This window comes from Zonotrichia leucophrys, chromosome 2 (genome assembly GCF_028769735.1).
Source record: "Zonotrichia leucophrys gambelii isolate GWCS_2022_RI chromosome 2, RI_Zleu_2.0, whole genome shotgun sequence".
Classification (NCBI taxonomy): Eukaryota; Metazoa; Chordata; class Aves; order Passeriformes; family Passerellidae; genus Zonotrichia; species Zonotrichia leucophrys.
The window spans coordinates 153051150-153075703 of NC_088171.1; the positions used below are offsets into that span (position 1 = coordinate 153051150).

Below are 24554 nucleotides of genomic sequence, written 5' to 3' on the forward strand. Positions count from 1 at the left end.
TTTTCACAATTAGAAAGTGATGCTGTGTTAATTTTCTTAAGTAGTGTGTTAAACACAGTTTTAGGTTATAACATAATGTTAAAATAGAAACTATGCTGTGTAAGATACTTTTTTTAAAGAGAGCACTCGCACCAGATGGCAGCCAGATAGTATTGTCCTAATCCTAATTGTCCAAATTTTTATTACTCTAATTATATTGCTATTTTTATAACCACTTTATTACTATTAAACTTTTAAAATGTTAAAAAACAAGTGATTGGCGTTTTTCACACAAATATTGAAATGAATGCAATCTGTGTTGTGTTGGAAAGTTATGCTGCATTAATCTCTTTTAAATAGTGCTGTATTAATCTATTTTAGGTAATGTGGTAAATATAGGTTTTTGGCTGTAGCATAATATTAAAATAGAAACTATGTGATGTAAGATACTTTTTGTAATTTGCCCAAGGAATGGAAAAGATAATAAAGAAATTCTCATTATTCTATCTGGATTGGAATAACAGCACAGAAATAGAAATATAGAAATAACAGACACCACGATCCCAGAGAAGAATTGTTGCCTCCTTATTGGGGAAACCCAGAATTTGAGGAACCAAGGAAATTGATTTACAAGATGAGGAGGGAGCTAAAACTAAGCAGAAAAATGCCATGAATCATGTATGAGATCTATGAATATGAAACAGGCTCCTGCTTTTAAGGGTTAATCGTTTGTTAGCAAGGTGTGCCATATGGCAGAGGGCCAGGCACCCAAATTCCACAATTCTTCACTTTTTATTTGTATTTTTTTAATCTTATTTATTGTTTATTTTATTTATTTACTTTCATTTTATTTTATTTTATCTAACTTTATTTATTTAGCTTTTAAATTATTTTATTTATTTTATTTATTATTTTTATTTATATTTATTTATCCTTTTTTGTCTTATTTATTTTTATTTTATTTATTTTCTCTATTTTCATTTTATTTGTTTTTATTTATTTACTTTTATTTTATTGATTTTTATTGATTTGAGTTTATTTATTTGTTAATATTTATATTTATTTAACTTTATATAATTATTTATATTTATATAGTATATATTTTCCATTATTATATTTATATTTTTTATTTATTATAATTTTTATCTCTTATTATTCTAATTTTTATCACAATTTTCATTACTATTAAACCTCTAAAATTTTAACAAAAAGTGAATAACGTTTTTCACATCTTGGCTCTGCCCCTGGTGCCTGAATTTCAGTGCAGGGCCAGGGGCACAGGGAATGGAGCCGGGCTGGGAATGTTCATGTGGGGAGGAGAACGTTCCAGAACATTCCAGAGACACCTCAGAGCCATTCCAGGGGCTCCAGGATAGCTGGGGAGGGACAGGACCCAGGGATAAATGGGATTGTGGGAATTGGGAATTGTTCCTGGCAGTGTCAAGAGCAGGATGGGCAGGGATGGGAGCAACCTGGGACCCCTGAAATCCATGGATTTAGGGCTGTGTTGGACCCCATGAAATCCATGGATTTAGGGCTGTGTTGAACCCCGTTAAATCCATGGATTTAGGGCTGTGTTGGACCCCATGAAATCCATGGATTTAGGGCTGTGTTGGACCCCGTTAAATCCATGGATTTAGGGCTGTGTTGGACCCCATTAAATCCTTGGATTTAGGGCTGAGTTGGACCCCGTTAAATCCTTGGATTTAGGGCTGTGTTGGACCCCTGAAATCCATGGATTTAGGGCTGTGTTGGACCCCATTAAATCCATGGATTTAGGGCTGTGTTGGACCCCATGAAATCCATGGATTTAGGGCTGTGTTGAACCCCATGAAATCCATGGATTTAGGGCTGTGTTGAACCCCATTAAATCCATGGATTTAGGGCTGTGTTGAACCCCGTTAAATCCATGGATTTAGGGCTGTGTTGGACCCCGTTAAATCCATGGATTTATCGCTGTGTTGGACCCCGTTAAATCCATGGATTTAGTGGACAGCTGTGCCAGGAGGGGCCAGGAATGGGCTTTGATGTGCTGGAGTGTTCTGGAATGTCAGGGGCCCAGAGGGGCCGCACTGGAGGGACTGGGAATTGGCAGCTGTGAGGTGTCCCTAAATCCCTCCCCCTTGGGAGTCGGGAATCACAAGCAGAGCCCTCCAGTGGGGATGGAAATGGGCAGCTGGAGGTGTCCCTGCATCCCTCCTTTTGGCTTCCCAGGAGTCAGGAATCAGGAGCAGAGCCCTCCAGGCGGAATGGGCAACTGGCATCCCTCCCCTTGAGAGTCAGGAATCACAAGCAGGCTGGAACAGTGAGAATGGTTTATTGATTTGTGGGGATGGGCTTTATTGATTTGTCAGGTGGGACATTGGCACTGCTGGGGATGCAGCACTGCTGGGGATGCAGCAGGGCTGGGGATGCAGCACTGCTGGGGATGCAGCACTGCTGGGGATGCAGCACTGCTGGGAATGGAGCCTGGGCCAGGAATGCAGCGCTGCTGGGGATGGAGCAGGGCTGGGGATGGAGCACTGCTGGGGATGGAGCAGGGCTGGGGATGGAGCAGGGCTGGGAATGCAGCACTGTTGAGTGCAGCCCAAGCCAGGAGTGCAGCCCAAGCTGGGAATGCAGCCTGAGCCGGGAGTGCATCCCGAGCTGGCTGAGCGTGGGTGAAATCCCGGTGGGATGCAGCTGGAGAGCTGCAGCAGGAGCAGCGCAGGGCAGGTGGTGGCACCCGGAGCTCCTGCAGGGAGCAGGGTGCCAGGGGCAGCTTCCCACGGCACAGGGGAGCAGCAGCAGCAGCACTGGCACAGCACAGAGCAGGGTTCCAGAGCAGCTTTCCCTGGCACAGCACGAGCAGCACCAGCATGGAGCAGTGCAGAGCAGGGTGCCAGGGGCAGATTTCCTTGGCACAGCAGGTGGAGCACAGAGCACTGGCACAGCATAGAGCAGGATTTCAGAGCAGATTTCCCTGGCACAGCACAGAGCAGGATTTCAGAGCAGCTTTCTCTGGCACAGCAGGAGCAGCACCAGCATGGAGCAGTGCAGAGCAGGGTGCCAGGGGCAGATTTCCCTGGCCCAGCAGCAGCAGCACCAGCACAGAACACCAGCAGGATGCCAGGGACAGTTTCCCCTGCACAGCAGCAGCAGCACGGAGCAGCACCAGCACAGAGCAGGGTGCCAGGGGCAGATTTCCCTGGCACAGCAGCAGCACCAGCACAGAGCACTGGCATGGAACAGCAGTGTGGTGCAGATCACCAGGACAGCACAGAGCACTGGCACAGCACAGGATGCCACAGCTGGATTCCTCTGGCACAGCAGCAGCACCAGCACAGAGCACTGGCACAGCACAGGATGCCAGAGGCAATTTCTCCTGCACAGCAGGAGCAGCACCAGCACAAAGCAGGAGGCCAGAGATGGATTCCTCTGGCAGAACAGGAGCATCACAGAGCACTGGCACAGCACAGGATGCCAGAGCCGGACTTTTCTGGCAGAGCAGGACCAGCACCAGCACAGCACAGGGTGCCAGGGCCAGATTTCCCTGGCACAGTATGGGCAGCACAGAGCACTGACACAGCACAGCACAGAGCAGGCTGCCAGGGGCAGATTTCCCTGGCACAGCAGGAGCAGCACTGGCACAGAACACCAGCAGGGTGCCAGGGGCAGTTTCCCCTGCACAGCAGGAGCAGCACAGAGCACTGGCACAGCACAGGATGCCAGAGCTGGATTCCTCCGGCAGAGCAGGAGCAGCACTGGCACAAGGCAGCACAGAGCAGGATGCCAAGGGCAGATTTCCCTGGCACAGCAGGAGCAGCACTGGCACAGCACACTGGCATGGAGCACCAGCATGGTGCAGATCACCAGGACAGCGCCAGAGCTGGATATCCCCAGCACAGCAGGAGCAGCAGGAGCAGCACCAGCATAGAGCAGGATGCCAGAGCCAGTTTTCCTTGCCACAGTGGGAACAGGACAGCACAGAGCAGGGTGCCAGGGGCAGATTTCCCTGGTAGGAGCAGCACTGGCACAAACCCTGGCACAGAACAGCGCAGACCAGGGTGTCAGAGCCAGTTTCCTATGGCACAGCAGGAGCAACACTGGCACAGCACAGAGCAGGATTCCAGAGCCTGTTTCTGATGGCACAGCAGGAGCAGCACCAGCACAGATGCCAGAGGTGGTTTTCCCTGGCACAGCAGCAGCAGTACCAGCACAGGGCAGGATTTCAGAGCAGCTTTCCCCGCAGCAGCAGGAGCAGCATTGGCACAGCACAGAGCAGGATTTGAGAGCACGTTTTCCCTGGCTCAGCAGCACAGCACAGAGCAGGATTTCAGAGCAGCTTTCCTGGCACAGCAGCACAGCACAGAGCAGGATTTCAGAGCAGCTTTCCTGGCACAGCAGCACCAGCGCAGAGCAGGATTTCAGAGCAGCTTTCCTGGCACAGCAGCACCAGCGCAGAGCAGGATTTCAGAGCCAGTTTCCTATGGCACAGAGCAGGAGCAGCACCAGCACAGAGCAGGATTTCAAAGCAGCTTGCCTGGCACAGCTGGAGCAGCAGGATTTCAGGGCCAGCTCTCCCTGGCCCAGCTGGAGCAGCCCCACACGGCCCTTGCACAGGGACATTCCTGTCTGCAGCTCTCTCCCCGTGTGTCCCTGGCAAAGGGCAGCCCTGAGGTGGTGCCAGGGGCAGTGCCCATCTGCAGGCCGGGCAGGAACAGCTCCAGGGCTCTCTCTGAGAGATTGTGGAAGGCTGCAGGGGGAGCTGGGCCATGCCAAGGGTTCTGTGGAGCATCAGTGACGTTCCTGGTGGTGGGTCAGGGATTCCTTCTCACGTCCAGCTCACGGGGAGGGCTCTGAGCACAGGCAGCACCCTGCAGACCCCAGACCTGGAGAATTCCGGCCTCCAGGGCGGAATGTGACACATGGGAAGCTCCACGGGGCTCTGCTCTTCCTCTCCCTCCCCTCAGCAAGGAGCGCTCCAGATGGCAAAGGGGCAGGAATCAGCTGTGGGAGCTGCAGGAGAGGGGCTGGTCCTCCCCAGAGGGACATGGATCCGGCTGGGGGCTCCTGCAGCAGCTCCCAAACCCCCTGGAAGGCCCTGCTGAGGGTGCTCCCCTCGGAGCAGGGACCAGAGCACGTCCCAGGATGAACTCCTGGGCTTGGCCGAGCCCTGAGCACGGCCTGGGCGAGTCCCCGTGGGCCCAGTGGGTCCTGCTGGGCTGGCTGGGGCCGGGGAGCCCTTTGGGGTCCTCCCGGGGTGCCTCAGTCCCCTGGGCCGGGCTCACAGGGCTTGGGAGCGGTGCTTGTGGAAGGCGCTCTCCAGGAACGCGGCCAGCTTCTCACAGTCGTCCTGCAAGCACAGAGAAATGGGCTGGAAACCCTTTGGTCACAGAGAAATGGGCTGGAAACCCCTTTGGTCACAGAGAAATGGGCTGAAAACCCCTTTGGTCACTGAAAACCCCTTCGGTCATGGACGTGTTTCATGGAAAATCCTTTCCTTAGAATCTTTTCCTCCTGAGAAGCTGAGAGGCCTCAGGAACAAAATGTAAACAATGATTAACATCATAATAATTAGTAAACAATGGTTATCTGCTGCTGTGGAGTGCAACAGGTGCATCTGTGATTGGTCTCATGTGGTTGTTTCTAATTAATGGCCAATCACAGTCAGCTGGCTCGGACTCTCTGGTCAGTCACAAGATTTTATCATCATTCCTTTCTATTCCTTGGAAGCCTTCTGATTAAATCCTTTCTTCTATTCTTTAGTATAGTTTTAGTATATACTTTTCTTTTGATATAATATATATAATAAAATATTATATCATAAAATATTGTATTATGTATGTATATATGTAATAAAATAACAAATCAGCCTTCTGAAACATGGAGTCAAGATCCTCATCCCTTCCCTCTCCTGGGACCCCTGTGAACACGGTCACAGCCATTAATTAAAAACAATTCACACGCTGGGTAAACAATTCTCCCAATCACATCCCAAAGGAGTAAAACACGGAGAAGCTGAAGCTTCCCAGATCCTCAGGGAAAAAGATCCTCCTGGCCAAAGGCTGTGGTGGTGTTCACAGGGTCCCAGGATGAGGGAAGAGATGAGGATCTGACTCCATGTTTCAGAAGGCTGATTTATTATTTTATGATATATTATTTTAATACATATTTTTATCATATTTTATGACATATTATTTTATTGTATATATCATATTAAAAGAAAATTATATATTAAAACTATACTAAAAGAATAGAAAAAAGGATTTCATCAGAAGGCTTGAAAGGAAAGGAATAGAAAGGAATGATAATAAAATCTTGTGACTGACCAGCCAGACCGATCCAGATGACTGTGATTGGCCATTAATTAGAAATAACCCCATGAGACCAATCCCAGATGCACCTGTTGCATTCCACAGCAGCAGATAACCATTGTTTACATTTTGTTCCTGAGGCCTCTTAGCTCCTCAGGAGGAAAATCCTGGCAAAGGGATTTTTCATAAAATATCATTACTACAAATGGCCAATCACAGCCAGCTGTGTCAAGGCTGTGAGCAGTCACAACATTTCATTATTCATTATTTTCTAGACTTCTGATGTCTCCTTTCTCTTTCTTTAGTATAGTTTTAGTGTTATAATATAATATAATATAATATAATATAATATAATATAATATAATATAATATAATATAATATAATATAATATAATATAATATAATATAATATAATATAATATAATATAATATAATATAATATAATATAATATCTTAATAAATCAGCCAGCTCCCAATATAATATCATAAAATAATAAACCAGCCCTCTGAAACATGGAGCCAAGATTCTCATCTCTTCCCTTATCCTGGGACCCCTGTGAACACCACCACAGCCATTAATTAAAAACAATTCACGTGCTGGGATTGGAGCCCCAGGAGGGGCTGAGGGAGCTGGGAAGAGAATGTAGTCGTTAATCTGGGAGGTCTTTTCCCAAATGGATGGTTCTGAGATTCCTCAAGTGAGGAATTAGCCTCCCTCCTCTGGGAGCTGTCCTGGTACCCCCACTCAGAATTATTTAAGCTCCAGCTAATTAGCACGTGCCACAGCGGGCAGCTCCCCCTGGAACAGCTCCTGGAGCAGAAATCCCAGAAATCCTGAAGGGCTGTAGGAGCTCTGGGGAACTCACCTCGTGGATGAACCCGTAATGCACCAGCTCTGTGGCCAAATCCTTGGAGTTGTCAGCTGCAGAGACAAGGAGAACAGGAGAACAGGGGCATGGATTCAGCTCAGGGAGCTCCTGAGCCTGGGAGAGCTGGAAATGGGGCAGGGAGGAGGAACACGGTTCCTGAGCTCCCAAAACACAGCTCTGGATAATGTGGTACAAGCAAATGGGGAGTGAGGTCCCAAAACACAGCTCTGGACAATGTGCATGTGGAAATGGGGAGCAAGGCCCCAAAACACAGCTCTGGACAATGTTCCATGTGGAAATGGGGAGCAAGGCTCCTGAGAGCTCCCAAAACACAGCTCTGGACAATGTGGCACCAGGACAAGGGGAGCAAGGCCCCAAAACACAGCTCTGGACAATGTTCCATGTGGAAATGGGGAGTGAGGTCCCAAAACACAGCTCTGGACAATGTGGCACCAGGACAAGGGAGCAAGGTCCAAACACAGCTCTGGACAATGTTCATGTGAACGGGAGCAGCCAACACACTCTGGACAATGTGGCATGAAAAAAAGCTTTGTGTGGTCAGTAGGGCAGAGCCTGGGACAGGAGCAGCTGCCAGGCACCATTCCTCAGCTTTCTGAGGAAAGGAAAGTTCCAGGAAAGGAAAAAGGGAAAAAGAAAGAAAAAAGGCAAAAGGGAAAAGGAAGGGAAAAAGGGAAAAGGAAAGGAAAAAGGGAAGGGAGGAAAAGGAAAGGAAAAAGGGAAAAGGAAAGGAAGCTGTCTGGAAGCTGGCACACTCCATGCCCACCAGGGGCTCCCCCAGCCCCCCAGAGGAGGGTGCCCACCCGCCCTCCCTGCACACGTACTGGGCAGCAGGTCGTAGCTGAGCTGGCGGTGCAGCTTGTCCTCCAGGATCAGCAGGAGCGTGAGCTGCAGGGACACCAGAGAGTGCTCAGGCAGCCCTGGGGGACTGGGAGGGCTGGGCACTGCCGGAATGGGAGCTCTGGGGGAACTGAGAGCTCTGGGGGAATTTGTGACTTCTTTGGGAATTCCTTCATTGCACAGGACAGCAGTGAGATCTTTGGGGGCCACAGAAACTGGCTGAGGGCTTCCCCAGCCAGACTTCCCAGTCCCATTCCCATTTCCCAGTCCCATTCCCATTTCCCATTTCCAGCCCCATTCCCAGCAGGATGAGCAGGGAGAGGAGCAGGATCCAGACACTCAGGTGCCACTGGCAGATTCCCCAGTGCCATTTCCATTCCCAGTGCCATTTCTCAGTCCCCTTTCCCATTCCCATTCCCAGTTCCATTACCATCTCCCATTCCCAGGGGGATGGGCAGGACCCTGGCACTCATGTGCCACTGGCAGATTTCCCTGTCCCATTCCCTTTCCCATTTCCCACTCCCATTTCCTAATCCCATTTCCCATTCCCCATTCCCAGTCCAATTCCCATTTCCCAATCCCATTTCCCATTCCCAGTGGGATGAGCAAGACCCAGACACTCACATGCCACTGGCAGATTTTCTATTCCCAGCCCCATTTCCCATTCCCCAGTGCCATTCCCAATCCCATTTCCCACTCCCACTCCCAGCCCCATTCCCAGCAGGATGAGCAGGGATCAGGGCAGGACCCAGTCACTCACTTGCCACTGGCAGATTCCCAGTCTCCTTCCCTTTGCCATTTCCCAGTCCCATTCCCAATCCCATTTCCCACTCCCATTTCCCCGTTCCCAGTAGGATGAGCAGGACCCAGGCACTCACGTGCCACTGGCAGATTTCCCAGTCCCATTTCCCACTCCCAATCCCATTCCTATTCCCATTTCCCATTCCCAGCCCCATTCCCAGCAGGATGAGCAGGGATCAGGGCAGGACTCAAGCACTCACGTGCCACTGGCTCTTGTCCTCATTCAGCTCCATGTTGCACTGCATCTGCACCACCTGCAAGAGCCCAGCTGGGATCAGCCTGGGCACGGCCCCCGTGCCTCTGGCAGCCCTTTGGAATTCCTACAGGAGCCCCAAATTCCTACAGGAACCCCAAATTCCCATCCCAGCTCTCCCTGGGCTGACAGGAGAGGTGTCCCTGTGGCAGGGGTGGCAGCAGGGCAGGGCTGTCCCCACCTGGGTGGGAGCAGAGCAGGGCTGTCCCCAACTGCAGCTGCCCTGGAGCTCCCTCACTGTCACAGACATGTTTTATGAAAAATCCTTTGTGTTTTATTGAAAATCCCTTTGCCAGGGTTTTTCCTCCTGAGAAGCTGAGAGCCTCAGGAACAAGATGTAAACAATGGTTATCTGCTGCTGCGGGATGCAACAGGTGCATCTGTGATTGGTCTCATGGAGTTGTTTCTAATTAATGGCCAATCACAGTCAGCTGGATTGGACTCACTGGTCAGACACAAGATTTTATCATAATTCCTTTTCCTTTCCTTTTTCCTTTTTCCTTTTTCCTTTTTCTTTTCTCCTTTCCCCTTCCCTTCCCTTCCCTTTCTCCTTTTTCTCACCTTCCTGGTCTCCACGTCGAAGGGCTCTGGCGTGGGGGTTTTGGCTTTCTGTGGGTCCTCCGGGGGCTGGGACAGGGCTCGGGGCAGCGCATGGGGCCGGGAGGCGGCGAAGTTCATCAGGGGGTAAATCCCATTCCTGGGGAGACACCGAGGGGACACGGGGAGGGTGACATCCCCTGGCAGGGCTGGGGACAGCAGGCAGTGGGAACCTTGTGACAGTGGGACAGACCGGAGGGACATGATATCCCATCCTGGGAGTGGGCAGCTGGACGCAGGACATCCATGTGCCCGTCATGGGACAGCAGGGACACTCCTGTGTGCCCATCCAAGCACAGCTGGGGACACCAGGGACACTGCCATGTGCCCATCCAAACCCCACATCACCCTGGGACACCAGGGACACTCCTGTGTCCCCACCCCATGTCCCCACATCCCCCTGGGGACACCCGTGAGCCTCCCATGTCCCCATCCCGACTCCACAGTCCCCTGAGGACACCAGGGACACCCCCATGTCCCCGTCCCATGTCCCCACAGTCCCCTGGGGACACTCCCGTATCCCCATCCCAGGACAGCAGGGGACACCAGTGAGCCTCCCATGTCCCCATCCCATGTGCCCACATCCCCCTGGGGACACCAGGGGGCAGCAGGGACACCCCCATGTCCCCATCCCAACCCCACAGCCAGGGGGGCTCTCACACCCACCTGACATCCTCCAAGAACTTGTCCAGCTCCAGGAAGGAAACCTCGGAGTACCTGGGCAGGGAACAGGTATGGGGGGTCAGGGGGATCAGGGGGGTGCAGAGGGGTCCAGGAGGGTCAGGGCGGGTCCAGGGGGGTCCAGGGGGCTGCTGCCCATGGCAGGGGGGTCTCCAGCTTCTGGGGGGGTCTCTGGGCTGGGGTCTCCAGACTGGGGGGGTCTCCAAGCTCTGGGGGGGTCTCCAGGCTTGGGGGTCTCCAGGATCTGGGGACTCCAGGGTTGGGGGGGTCTCAGTGCTGGGGGGGTCTCCAGGCTCTGGGGGATCTCAGAGCTCAGGGTCTCCAGGCTCTGGGGGGTCTCCAGGCCCTGGGGGTGTCCCCAGGCTCTGGGTCCCCCCTCCTCACCTCCACTGCACCCCGGGCCGTCCCTCCCTGCGGATCTCGGCCATCACCATGTTCAGGTCCAGCTCCTTGATCTTCTCCTCCACCACGTTCTCGGGCATCAGATCTGGGGCACAGGCACGGGGTGGGGGGTGAGGGTGCTGCAGGCCCTGCTCCATCCTGACCATTCCCAGCTCTCCATCCTGACCATTCCCAGCTCTCCAGCCTGTCTCTGTTCCCCACCCTGACCATTCCCAGCTCTCCATTCCCAGCTCTCCACCCTGACCATTCCCAGCTCTCCAGCCCAGCTCAGCTCCCCCTGCCGACCCTCCCCATCCCTCCCCAGCTCCCAGGGCCCAGGATCACTCCCAGCACTCACACTGGTGGTTGATGAAGCAGTGAGCTGCCAGCAGCTTCAGCGAGTGCACCTCGAAGAGCACGCGGTGGAACAGGAGGCTGTTGGCGCTGGGGCGCCGGTCGGGGTTCAGGGTCAGGCAGGACAGGATGAACTCCTGGGGCACAGCAGGGCCAGGGGGTCAGCAGGGCTGGGCAGTGCCCTGCTGCTCCAACAGGGATCCTGGGGTCACTGGGACAGAGCTCATGGAGCTGCCCCTGTGCCCCATCCCGGCCCTGTGCCCAGCTCTCAGTGCCCATTCATCCCTTGGGCACTCCAGGGATGGGGTCTCCAACCCTCCCTGACCCCCTTTCCATGGGGAAACTCACCCTGAGCTCCCCTGGCCCAGCCTGGGGCCATTCCCTCTCCTCCTGTCCCCGTTCCCTGGGATAAATCCCACATCCCCCCTGGCTGTCCCCTGTCACAGACATCTTTTATGAAAAATCCTTTCCTTAGCATTTTTCCTCCTGAGAAGCTGAGGCCTCAGGAACAAAATGTAAACAATGATTATCTACTGCTGTGGAATGCAACAGGTGCATCTGTGATTGGTGTCATGTGGTTGTTGCTAATTAATGGCCAATCACAGTCAGCTGGCTCGGACAGAGAGTCCGAGCCACAAGCCTTTGTTATCTTTCTTTGCTATTCTATTCCTAGCTGGCCTTCTGATGCAATCCATTTTTCTATTCTTTTAGTATAGTTTTAATGTAATATCTATCATAAAATAATAAATCAGCCTTCTGAAACATGGAGTCAGATCCTCATCTCTTCCCTCATCCTCAGACCCCTGTGAACACGGTCACAGTCCCCTCCTGTCAGGAGCTGTGCAGAGCCACAGGGTCCCCCCTGAGCCCCCTCTTCTCCACCCTGAGCCCCTCCCCAGCTCCCCCAGACCCTTCCCCAGCTCTGTTCCCTCCCCCGGGCACATTCCAGCCCCTCAATGTCCTCATCTGGGCACCCCAGACCTGCCCCAGCAGTGCCAGCAAAGGGGCACTGCCCCAGGCCTGGCTTGGACCCCATTCCCCAGGAAATGCACCCAAAGGGAGCAGGAGCCCCAGGACACTCAGGGACAGGGGCAGGGACAGGGCAGAGCCCACCTGTACCCAGGGAATTGGCAAGTGGGGATTTGCACCCAGGAGGGAGAGATGAGGATGGGATTTATATTGAGGAGAGAGAGATGAGGATGGGTTTCAGCCCAGCAGTGACTCAGGACACAGATTTGTCCCCAGAAGTGGCCCAGGACAGGGATTGTCCCCAGGGGTCACACAGGACAGGGACTGTCCCCAAGAGTGACACAGGACAGGGATTGTCCCCAGGGGTGACACAGGAAACAGATTCACCCCCATGGGTCACAAAGGACAAGATTTGTCCCCCAGGAATGACACAGGACACATATTTGTCCCCAGGGGTCACACGGGACAGGGTCTGTCCCCTCAGGTCCCCCCGTGCCCTCACCCTCATGTTGGGGTCATCCAGGGAGTGCCGGGCCCGTGCGATCGCCTCCTCCGACACCCGCGTGTCCCCGTTGGTCTGGATCTCCAGCACGGCCATCTGACAGGGACAGGGACAGTCCTGGAGGGCTTCCAGGGGACAGGGACAGGCTGGGGGCTCCAGGGACAGGGGACATGGCCATCTGACAGGGGCAGGGACAGGGACAGGCTGGGGGGCAACAGGGACAGGACAGGGACAGGGACACGGCCATCCAACAGGGGCAGGGACAGGGGCATGTGGGGGGGCTCCAGGAGACAGGGACATGGCCAGTCTGGGGGGGGTTCCCAGGGCACAGGACAATGACAGGGGACAGCCCCAGACAGGGCAGGGACAAGAGACAGCCCCAGACAGGGACAGTCCTGGACAGGGGACAGCCTGGGACAGGGCAGGGACAGGGGACAGCCCTGGACAGGGGATATCCCCAGGCGGCGACAGCTCCCGACAGGCTCCCAGCCCCTTCCCACACCTCCAGCGCGCACATCCCGAAGGAAAAGATGTCCACGGCCGTCCCGTCTGCCTTCTCTGGGGAGGAGAGGGACATGGGGCAGAGCTCAGTGCTGGAGTGCACCTGGGCACCCCTGGGACAGCCCCACCTGGGCACCCTCAACCCATCCCCACTTGGATACCCTTGGGACATCCCATCCCCATGGGCAGACACTACTGCCCTCACCTGTTCTCCCCTGCCCTCACCTGTTCCCACCTGTGCTCCTTCCCTTCCCCTGCCATCCTCCACCGTGCACCCCCCGTGCCCATTCCTGTTCCCATTCCCTGTGCCTGTTCCCCATGCAGCCCCCCAGTGCCCCATACCCCATTCCCGTTCCCCATTTCCCTTCCCTGTGCCTGTTCCTGTTTCCCGTTCCCATTCCCTGTTTCCCCTTCCCTGTGCCTGTGCCCGTTCCCGCGCCTGTTCCCCATTCCCCATTCCCATTTCCCCATTCCCATTCCCCATTCCCGTTCCCATTCCCCACTCACAGCCATATTCCAGAGGGAAGAAGTGCAGGTTCCACAGCTCCCATTCTTCATCCCCATTTCCCTGTTCCCATTCCCATTCCCCATCCCCATTCCCGTGTCCCATTCCCGTTCCCCATCCCCATTCCCCATTTCCCTGTTTCCCATTCCCATTCCCTGCTCACGGCTGTACTTCGGGGGGAAGAAGTGCAGGTTCTGCTGCTCCCATTCCCATTCCCATTTCCATTCCCATCCCCACTCACGGCTGTATTGCGGGAGAAGAAGTGCAGGTTCCGCAGCTCCCATTCCCCTGTTCCCATTTCCCATTTCCCATTTTCCCCATTCCCATTCCCCATTTCCCTGTTCCCATTTCCCCATTCCCATTCCCATTCCCATTCCCCACTCACGGCCATATTCCGGAGGGAAGAAGTGCAGGTTCCGCAGCTCCCATTCCCCATTCCCATTCCCCATTTCCCTGTTCCCATTTCCCCATTCCCATTCCCCACTCACGGCTGTATTGTGGGAGAAGAAGTGCAGGTTCCGCAGCTCCCATTCCCCTGTTCCCATTTCCCATTTTCCCCATTCCCATTCCCCATTTCCCTGTTCCCATTTCCCCATTCCTATTCCCATTCCCCACTCACGGCCATATTCCGGAGGGCAGAAGTGCAGGTTCCACTGCTCCCATTCCCCATTCCCATTCCCCATTTCCCTGTTCCCATTTCCCCATTCCCATTCCCATTCCCATTCCCCACTCACGGCCATATTCCGGAGGGAAGAAGTGCAGGTTCCGCAGCTCCCATTCCCCATTCCCCATTTCCCCATTCCCATTCCCATTCCCATTCCCCACTCACGGCCATATTCTGGAGGGAAGAAGTGCAGGTTCCGCAGCTCCCATTCCCCCGTTCCCATTTCCCATTTTCCCCATTCCCATTCCCCATTTCCCTGTTCCCATTTCCCCATTCCCATTCCCATTCCCCATTTCCCTGTTCCCATTCCCCATTCCCATTCCCATTCCCCATTTCCCTGTTCCCATTCCCCATTCCCATTCCCATTCCCCATTTCCCTGTTCCCATTTCCCCATTCCCATTCCCATTCCCCATTTCCCTGTTCCCATTCCCCATTCCCATTCCCATTCCCCATTTCCCTGTTCCCATTCCCATTCCCCACTCACGGCCATATTCCGGAGGGAAGAAGTGCAGGTTCCGCTGCTCCTCGCGCTCGATCCTCATGGGGCTGCGCAGATCGTCCGGGAGCGCTGGGGAGAGAGAGGGGCACGGGCTGAGGGGCTGAGAGTGCCCACCCTGAGAGTGCCCACCTGTGAGTGCCCACCCTGGGAGTGCCCATCTGTCAGTGTGCCCGTCTATGGGGGTCTGTGAGTGCCCACCCATAAGAGTGCCCACCTGGGAGAGTGCCCACCCATGAGTGTGCCCACCCATGGGATCAGTGTGTGCCCACCCGTGGCATCAGGGGGGATCCATGCCCCTGCCCACCCCCATGCCAGGAGTCTCCTCTGCTCCCACCCACAGCAGCCATTCCCAGTGGGATGGAGGTGCCCCTTCCCCACAGAGCCCATGGTCATGTCTGGTGCCTGGTGTCCCCTCCCCACAGAGCTCATCCCTGGTGCCCCTGGTGGGTCTGGGGGCTGCAGGGGTGCCCCCAGGGCAGGGGGTGGCCGAGGGGAGGGGTCACTCACCGTTGGCAAACACCCGGTGCCAGACTGCCAGGGCAAGACAGGTCGGGGGGAAAGAAAAGGGCACAGCGAGGTTGGCACCCCAAAAAGGGACCCTGCTCCTGCCTGCCCAGGACCCCCCCCACCCCCTTTCTCCTGCCAACCCGCTTTGACCCTTCAGACCCCTTGGACCCCCTTGGATCCCCCAGACCCCTGTGCCCCCCTCAGACTCCCAGAGCCATGTGTCCTCCCACCCCCATGTGACACCCCCCAGTCCCCTATGAACCCTGTGACACCCCTGCCTCCCTCAGCCTCCCCAGATCCCTGTGACACCCCCAGCCCTCTGTGCGCCCCCAGACCCCCCATCCCCCTGTGCCCCCTGAGCCCCCCAGCCTCCCGTGCCCCCCTGGTGCCCCCCTGTGCCCCCCGGGCGCACCGGAGCCGATCTTGACGAGCCCGTTGTGCTGGATGAACACGGTGTCACTGGTCAGGTTCCCGTGGATGATGGGGGGGTCACAGGAGTGCAGGAAACTGGAGGACACAGGGGGCATGGGGGGGTCACATGGGGCATGGGGGGCATGGGGGGCACAGGGCACATGGGGGGGCATAGGGGGGTCACAGGGGGCAGAGGGGACACAGGGGCAGAGGGGGGTACAGGGGGGGTCACAGGGGGGTCACAGGAGTGCAGGAAACTGGGGAGGCACAGGGGGGGCATGGGGGGGCACAGGGGAGGCACACAGGGGGCACACAGGGGCACACGTGGGGGGCACAGAGTGTGCTGAGCTCTGCCCGCAGCCCCGCAGCCCTCAGGGCAGGGTTTGGAGCTGCAGGAGCCTCACCTGAGAGCTGAGAGGATTTGGGTGCACCAGCGCTTCCAGGCCTGGGGAGGGGACAGGGGGACACGGCTGCGTCAGAAGGGACAGGGACAGCCCCCTGTGCCCTGCCAGCCCTTCCCAGGGACAAGGACAGAGTGAGGACAGAGTGGGGACAGAGCTGTGTCATGGGGACAGGCTGGCACCCAGGGACAGGGAACATCCCCCCTCGTGCCAGGGACAGGACAGGGACATCCCCAGTGTGCTGCCATGCTCAGGGTCCATTCCCAGTGACAAGGACATCTCTCTGTGCCCTGCCACCCCTTCCCAGGGACAGGGACAGAGTGGGGATAGAGTGGGAACACAGCTCTGTCAGAGTGGGGACAGGGACAGGGACAGGGACATCCCCCCGTGCCCTGCCAGCCCCTCCCAGGGCCAGGGACACTCAGAGCCCCCTCCCCAGAGGGACCGTGGTGTCCCCGGCGCTCACCCGGGCGTTCATGGCCTTGTGGTTCTTCTTGGTTTTCTTGAGGAACTGCTTGAGGCTCCCCGAGGACACGTACTCTGTGATGAAAATCACCTGGGGGGGGATGGGGGGGTCAGCTGCCTCCAGGGCCCCCAGAAACCCCCAGAGACCCCCTAGACCCTCACCAGACACCCCAGAGACCCCCAGGACCCACTCATGGCCCCCCAGTACCCTCCCCGTGCCCTCAGAGCCCCCCAGTGCTCCCCCAGCCCCTCACCCAAGCCTCGTAGCTCCTGACGTCCAGCCAGTCCCCCCAGAGCCCCCTGGAGACCCCCCAGAGACCCCCCAGTGTCCCCCAGAATCCCCCCAGACCCCCCCAGCCCCTCACCAGACCCCTACCCGAGCCTTGCTGTCCCTGACATCCAGCCAGTACTTGTGCAGTTTGACAATGTTGGGGTGATCCACCAGCACCAGCTGCTCAAACATGGTCTGGATCTTCTCCTGGGGGCACAGGGGTACGGGTGAGGGACTGGCACAGGTGGGACAGTGAGGTATTGGAATGGGCAGGGCAGGTGAGCTCCTAGGGGCACAGGGCACAGGGGGAAGGTGAGGGGCTGGGGGCACAGGGCCCAGGTGAGGGGGGCACAGGTGAGGGGCTGACACAGGGCACAGGTGAGGGGCTGGGATGGGCAGGGCAAGTGAGGTGGGAGGTCCCAGGATGGGCAGGACAGGTGAGGTGGGAGCTCCTGGCACACAGAAGCTCCCAGGATGGCACAGGACAGGTGAGGAGGGAAGTGCTGGAATGGGGCAGGACAGGTGAGGAGGAAGCTCCTGGCATGGGCCAGGGCACCCCAAGCTCTGGGGATGTCCCAGGGCCTGGTCTGGGCTCCCTGGGAGCTCCCTGGAAGGGAACAGCTGAGGAGGGGCCTGTGTCAGGGACAGAGCCCTGCCAGGCCGAACCAGGCCATGCCAGGCTGTACCAGGCCGTGCCAGGCCGTGCTAGGCCATGTCAGTCCATGCCAGGCCATGCCAGGCTGTACCAGGCCATGCCAGGCCATGCCCTCACCTCGTGAGCTTTGAAGGCCTTCCTGTCGGTGAAGAGCAGCTCATTCCACACCACCTCCACGCCCTCCTCGGTGTCCATGGCCAGGAAGGTGCTCTGGATGCCAGGCATGTTCCCCTGGTTCACCTGGGGGCACAGGGGGGGTCAGGCCAGGCTGGCACCGCCTGCTGCGCGGGCACCCCCAAAAATACCAAATTTCTGTTCTCTTGGGGCTGGGAATGACCTGATCAGGAACAGCCCCCCAGAAATACCAAACTTCTGTTCAGGAATGGCCTGATAAGGAACAGGCCCCAAAAATACCAAATTTCTGTTCTCTTGGGGCTGGGAATGGCCTGATCAGGAACATCCCCCCAGAAATACCAAATTTCTGTTCAGGAACAGCCTGATCAGGAACAGGCACCCCCCAAAAATACCAAATTTCTGTTCTCTTGGGGCTGGGAACGGCCTGATCAGGAACAGCCCCCCAGAAATACCAAACTTCTGTTCTCTTTGTCCTGATCAGGAACAGGCACCCCCCAAAAATACCAAATTTCTGTTCTCTTTGGCCTGATCAGGAACAGAGCCCCAAAAATACCAAATTTCTGTTCAGGAACGGCCTGATCAGGAACAGGCCCCAAAAATACCAAATTTCTGTTCTCTTGGGGCCATCCTGGCCTGATCAGGAACAGAGCCCCAAAAATACCAAATTTCTGCTCTCTCTGGGCCAGGAACGGCCCCTGCTGGCCTGACCAGCCAGACCTGATTGGTTTGTGGGGCCACCTCCATCCAGGTGTTTCTGGGCATCTAGAAGGGCTCTGAGCACAGGAACCTATGCTTTGGGAGGGTCACTGTGAGCAGGGCTCACTGCAGTCACCTCTGTGCACAGCAAATGCACAAATAAATCCATAAAAGCATAAATAAATACATAAAAATAATAAATGAACCAGCAGGAACCCCCTGCAATCACCTGTGTGCCACTGTGAGAGCTCTCACAATCACTGACACTTCCCACAATGCCAATGCACAAATAAATACATAAATAAATATGTAAATAAATGCACAAAAAATAATAAATAAACCAGCAGGACCCCCCTGCTTTGGGGGGTGCACTGTGAGCAGGGCTCACTGCAGTCACCTCTGTGCACAGCAAATGCACAACTACATTTATGCATAAATACATAAATAAATACATTAAAAATAATCAATGAACTAGCAGGACGCCCCTGCCATCACCTCTGTGTCACTGGCAGAGCACTGAGTGCTCCCACAATCACTGACAACGACACTTCCCACAGCAAATGCAGAAATAAATACACAAAACCCATAAAAAAATACAGAAAAAAATAATAAATGAACCAGCAGGACACCCCTGCAAACACCTCTGTGCCACTGGCAGAGCACTGAGTGCTCCCACAGTCACTGACACTGACAATTCCCACAGCAAATGCACAAATAAATACACAACAAATAATAAATGAACCAGCAGGAACAGGAACTCCCTGGTCTGGGAGGTCACTGTGAGCAGAGTTCACTGCAGTCACCTCTGTGCACACTCAATGCACAAATAAATACATAAATAAATACATAAAATGAACCAGCAGGACCCCCCTGCAATCACCTCTGTGTCATTATGAGTGCTCCCACAATCACTGACACTTCCCACAGCAAATGCACAAATAAATACACAAATAATTACATCAAAAATAAAAAATGAACAGCAGGAGGTGCACTGTGAGCAGAGCTCATAGCAGTCACTTCTGTGTCACTGGCAGAGCAGAGAGTGCTCCCACAGTCACTGGCACTGACACTTCCCACAGCAAATGCACAAGTAAATACATAAATAAATACACAAAAAAATGATAAATGAACAGCAGGAGCAGGAACCCCCTGCTCTGGGAGGGGCACTGTGAGCAGAGCTCACTGCACAGTCACCTCTGTGCACATCAAATACACAAATAAATTCATAAATAAATACACAAAAAATAATAAATGAACCAGCAGGAGGTGCAGTGACACCTCTGTGTCACTGTATTTCCAGAATCACTGACACTGAGACCTCCCACAGCAAATGCACAAATAAATACAAAAAACATAAATAAACACATAAAAATAATAAATGAACCAGCAGGAACAGGAGCCCCTGCTCTGGGAGGTCACTGTGAGCAGAGCTCACTGTAGTCACCTCTGTGCACAGCAAATGCACAAATAAATACACAAATAATTACATCAAAAATAATAAATGAACAGCAGGAGGCCCCTGGTTTGGGAGGTCAAGTGTGAGCAGAGTTCACTGCAGTCACCTCTGTGCACAGCAAATGCACAAATAAATACACAAATAAATACACAAAAAATGATAAATGAACCAGCAGGAACAGGAGCTCCCTGCGATCACCTCTGTGTCACTGGCAGAGCACTGAGTGCTCCCACAATCACTTCCCACAGCAAATGCACAAATAAATACACAAAAAACAATAAATGAACCAGCAGGAACAGGAACCCTGTGCTCTGGGAGGTGCACGATGAGCACAGCTCATTGCAGTCACCTCCGTGTCACCGACAGAGCACTGAGTGCTCCCACAGTCACTGACACCAACACTTCCCACAGCAAATGCACAAATAAATGCAGAAAAATAATCAATGAGCCAGCCTGAACCTGATTCCTGCCCAGGAAAAGCAGTCTCCCCATGCTCTTACAGCACTCCCTGCCACAGCCACTGATTTAGAAATGCAGCCTTTTTGGGGTGAAGGTCCCTGGAGAGGCTCTGGCTGGGAACTGGAGCTGGAGCCGATCTCCAGCCGGTGCTCTGGGCCAGGAGGCAGCAGCAGAAGTGTCAGGAACTCAGTGCCAGAGCTCAGGAATTTCCTCTGAAGTGTTGGAACCCAGGAAATTCCTCTGACTGCCTGGGACCCTGGCAGGGGGCTCAGAGACCTTGGCACCCAGTCAAAACCAGCTGGGCCTTCAATTTTAACCCATGGAAACAATTACCAACTTTGTGTGAGGATTTACAAGCCACGAGGGTTCAAGAAGAACGTTAGTGAATTTATCACAGGGAGAAAAAGTAGAATTTTAAAAGTTTTTAGAATAAAGTTCAAAAAACAAAATAAAAGAATCTAAGCATGTTCTGTCTTTCTTCTCCTCCTTCTTAGCCTCCATCTCCTGCTGTGATGGTGGCACTTTAAGATTGGTTTAGCGTAGAGACAGACTGTCCAACATAAGTAATACGTATTAGAAAATTATTGTTAATAAAGAACACGTAGTTTTTAGTATAAAAAGATAACAGCGCCCTGAGGGCAGTCAGTGTGCCATGAACAAATCTCGGCAAGTCAAAGGAAGAAAATGTATTAAAAAAGAGGAAATAAACGACCTGGAGCTGGTGCTGAGCTGGCCCTGTAGCTCCTCACAGGGGTGACAGTGACTGTGACAGTCCTGTCCCCAGCCCTGCACACCTGTCCCAGAGCCACCCACACCTGCACTGCCCAGGGAACATCAGGGCTGGGCAAATCAGAGAAAATCAGGGGTGGGGAAAGCAGAGAAATTCAGGTGTGGGGAAAGCCAAAGAAATTCAGGTGTGGGGAAAGCAAAGCCACCACATCACCTGTGAGCATCCTGAGGCGCCTCAGGACAGCACCTGTACAGGAGCTTCCCAACTCCAGGGGCCACAGATCCCCACCCCAATCCCCACCCCGTGGGGGCAGGTCTGGAGGTGTGACCTTCACAGGTGTGACCTCTGCAGGTGTGACACCCACGGGTGTCACCTCCTCAGGTGACATCTTGCAAAGACCCTCCCGCTCCCCAGACCAGCCACGGCCACCAGGACCCATCTCCAGCCCAGGTAATGCCCCCAAGGCACCTGGCTCAGACCCCGGGACAGGCTCATGGTGGGAGCAGAGGTGCCTGCTGCATCTTGACCCCAAAGCATCCCAGTGGAACTGGGACTGCAGCTCCCACCCGTTCCTGCCCTTCCTGTGGGGCTGGGGGCACTCCAGGGGATGCTGTGCCCCGGGGGCTGATCCCAGTGCCAGGGTGCTCATTCTGCCACTGGGGTTCATCCCACTGCCCAGGTTTGGGATTCATCCCACTGCTGGGGTTTATCCCACTGGCCAGGTTTGGGGTTCATCCACTGGCCAGGTTTGGGGTTTATCCAGTGCCCGGGTTCGGGGCTGACCCTGCAGCCAGGGCTGGTCTCCACGGGGCTCGGGGCAGCCTAGGCGCCCAACACCCCCGGCTCGTTAGCAGGGCACGCCCAGGCAGTTCACGGTTCATGTTGCAGCCACACAAAGCACCTCTGTTCCTCCTCCACCTCTGTTCCTCCTCCCGCCTGGCACAGAACCGCTCAGAGCCCGTCACGGACAGCGAGGGACGTGGGCACAACCTTCCCAGCGATCCCAGCGATTCCAGTGATCCCAGCGACCCCAGAGATCCCAGTGATCCCAGTGACCCCAGTGATCCCAATGATCCCAGTGATCCCAGTGATCCCAGCGATCCCAATGATCCCAGTGATCCCAGCGATTCCAGTGATTCCAGTGACCCCAGAGATCCCAATGATCCCAGTGACCCCAGAGATCCCAGTGATCCCAGTGACCCCAGTGATCCCAATGATCCCAGTGATCCCAGTGATCCCAGCGATCCCAATGATCCCAGTGATCCCAGCGATTCCAGTGATTCCAGTGACCCCAGAGATCCCAGTGCACAGCCAGAGTGGGAACCGCAGAATTGTGTTGGAATCACAGCTTTGGGTTGGAGGGACCTTAAAGCCCATCTGGTCCTGGTCCCTCCCACCTCCAAACAAACTCTTTCCGGGCCCGAGGGGCATCCCAGCGCTCAGAGCTGGGGCAGGGGATCTGCTGGGATCCGGGATCTCAGCTCAAGCAGTGGGATCAGTGCCAGGACTTGCTGGGATCCAGGATCTCAGTGGGATGAACTCCATGAGTGGGATGAGCCCCAGCAGTGGGACCAGTGCCAGGACCTGCCGGGATCCAGGAAGCTCTGGAACGTGTCAGGCCGGACCCTTCCCGGCTGCGTGCAGACACGAACGTGCTCTGCCTTGTGCTGAGTGAGAACAGAGCTGGTGATCATCACCAGCTGCTCCCGCTCTGAGCTCGGCCTGGCCTCCATAAATAAATAAACAAACGCGGCATTTTCCACACAGCCTGACGGGGATGAAAGGCGGCGACACAGATCTCCAGGGTTTATGCCCTGTGGTTTATTCCCTGTGGTTTATCCCTGGGGTTTTATTCCCCATGGTTCATCCTCCATGGTTTATTCCCCGTGGTTCATCCCCCATGGTTTATCCGCCGCGGTTTATCCCCATGGCTTATCCCTGTGGTGTATTCCCTGTGATTTATCCCCGTGATCAATCCCCAGTGCTTTATCCCCATGGTTTATCCCCTGTGGTCTATTCCCCGTGGTTTATCCCTGTGGTTCATCCCCATGCTTTATCCCCCATGGTTTATCCCCCGGGGTTTAACCCTCGTGGTTTATCCACCGCGGTTTATCCCCATGGTTTATCCCTGTGGTACATCCCCCGTGGTTTATCCCTGTGGTCGATCCCCAGTGGTTCATCCCCCGTGGTTTATCCCGCTCCCGGCAGCTCCGTGCGCTGCTCGGCGCCGTGCCGGGAGCGCTCGGCCGGCTCGGCCGGAGGAGCCGCTGGGGACGGGGCAGGGCCGGTTCAGCAAAGATCGGGTTGCAGCTTCCAAGCAATCGCTCCCTCCTGAGCCTTTCTCGTCAGCGAGCACTGAGCCAGGCCCGGGAACGGGCTCAGGGATGGAGCTCTGGGGCTGGGGGAGCAGGCGGGGGGATGGGGCTGAGCCAGACCCGGGAACGGGCTCGGGGCTGGGGGAGCAGCCAGAATTGGGGCTGAGCCAGGAACGTGCTCGGGGCTGAGGGAGCAACCGGGGGATGGAGCTGAGCCAGGCCCGGGAACGGGCTCAGGGCTGGGGGAGCAACTGGGAGATGGGGCCGGGAATAACGGGGAGAGGAGGTTTTGCTCCTGTGGCAGGGGGGCTGCAAGGTCCCTTCTGTTTCCCACCTGAACCACCCCATGATTCTCCCCTCATGGTGTGCAGCGATTGTCCCAGCCCTTTGTGCCCCCACGGCATTTGGGATTTGGGGGAGCACAGGGCCAAAGGGTGAACGTGGCGTGCCTGGAAAATCCCCGCGCAGGAAATGCCGGCCCTTCCTGTCCACCCCACTGTCCTGGGACATGGGGACACCCGGGAGTGTGTCCCGCTCCTGGTGGGACACAGGGACACCTGGCAGTGTGTCCCGCTCCTGGTGGGACACCCTGGACTGTGTCTGGCTCCTGGTGGGACACGGGGACACCCCGCAGGCAGCAGGGACAGGGGGAGCCCCCACAGAGGCTGCTGGCCCAGGGGCACCCGTGTCCCCCAAACCCTGTGTCTCCTGGCCCTGAGCCACCCGTGGCCCCCAAACACCACATCCCCTGCCCCGACCGAGGCTGTCCCCGTCTGTGGCCCCAGGCAGGGCAGGCGCGGCTGTTGCAACACAGAAACTGCTTCGGAAAACACGGGAAAGCAAAAACACCGAGCTGGGAGCGCTGAGGCCCCAGGCAGGGACACCTGAGCCACGTCCTGCACGTCCCCAAAGGTCAGGGACACCTGAGCCCTGTCCTGCATGTCCCCAAGGGTCAGGGACACCTGAGCTGTGTCCTGCATGTCCCCAAGGGTCAGGGACACCTGAGCTGTGTCCTGCACGTCCCCAAGGCTCAGGGACACCTGAGCTGTGTCCTGTACATCCCCAAGGGTCAGGGACACCTGAGCTGTGTCCTGCACGTCCCCGAGGGTCAGGGACACCTGAGCCGTGTCCTGCACGTCCCCAAGGGTCAGGGACATCTGAGCCCTGTCCTGCATGTCCCCAAGGGTCAGGGACACCTGAGCTGTGTCCTGCACGTCCCCAAGGGTCAGGGACACCTGAGCCACGTCCTGCATGTCCCCAAGGACTCGGGACACCTGAGCTGTGTCCTTCATGTCCCCAAGGGTAAGAGACATCTGAGCCCTGTCCTGCACGTCCCCAAGGGT

The 24554-nt window shown here is 55.3% G+C and overlaps 1 protein-coding gene across 1 annotated transcript in view; it reads right to left on the bottom strand.

The window, feature by feature from the left end:
- Window positions 1–2272: 2272 nt before the first annotated feature.
- Window positions 2273–24554, bottom strand: part of NRBP2 (nuclear receptor binding protein 2) — a 40531-nt gene continuing 18249 nt past the window's right edge. The window contains exons 2-18 of the mRNA XM_064706841.1: window positions 17538–17660; window positions 16871–16972; window positions 16496–16585; window positions 16033–16073; window positions 15630–15724; window positions 15218–15241; window positions 14696–14779; window positions 13043–13098; window positions 12541–12636; window positions 11074–11206; window positions 10719–10821; window positions 10320–10370; window positions 9618–9753; window positions 9004–9057; window positions 7987–8050; window positions 7142–7197; window positions 2273–5314 (exon numbers count right to left, since the gene is read on the bottom strand). Of these exons, the coding sequence (XP_064562911.1) occupies window positions 5246–5314; window positions 7142–7197; window positions 7987–8050; window positions 9004–9057; window positions 9618–9753; window positions 10320–10370; window positions 10719–10821; window positions 11074–11206; window positions 12541–12636; window positions 13043–13098; window positions 14696–14779; window positions 15218–15241; window positions 15630–15724; window positions 16033–16073; window positions 16496–16585; window positions 16871–16972; window positions 17538–17660 (1377 nt within the window). The 3' untranslated portion in view covers window positions 2273–5245. The remainder of the gene's footprint in view (window positions 5315–7141; window positions 7198–7986; window positions 8051–9003; window positions 9058–9617; window positions 9754–10319; window positions 10371–10718; window positions 10822–11073; window positions 11207–12540; window positions 12637–13042; window positions 13099–14695; window positions 14780–15217; window positions 15242–15629; window positions 15725–16032; window positions 16074–16495; window positions 16586–16870; window positions 16973–17537; window positions 17661–24554) is intronic.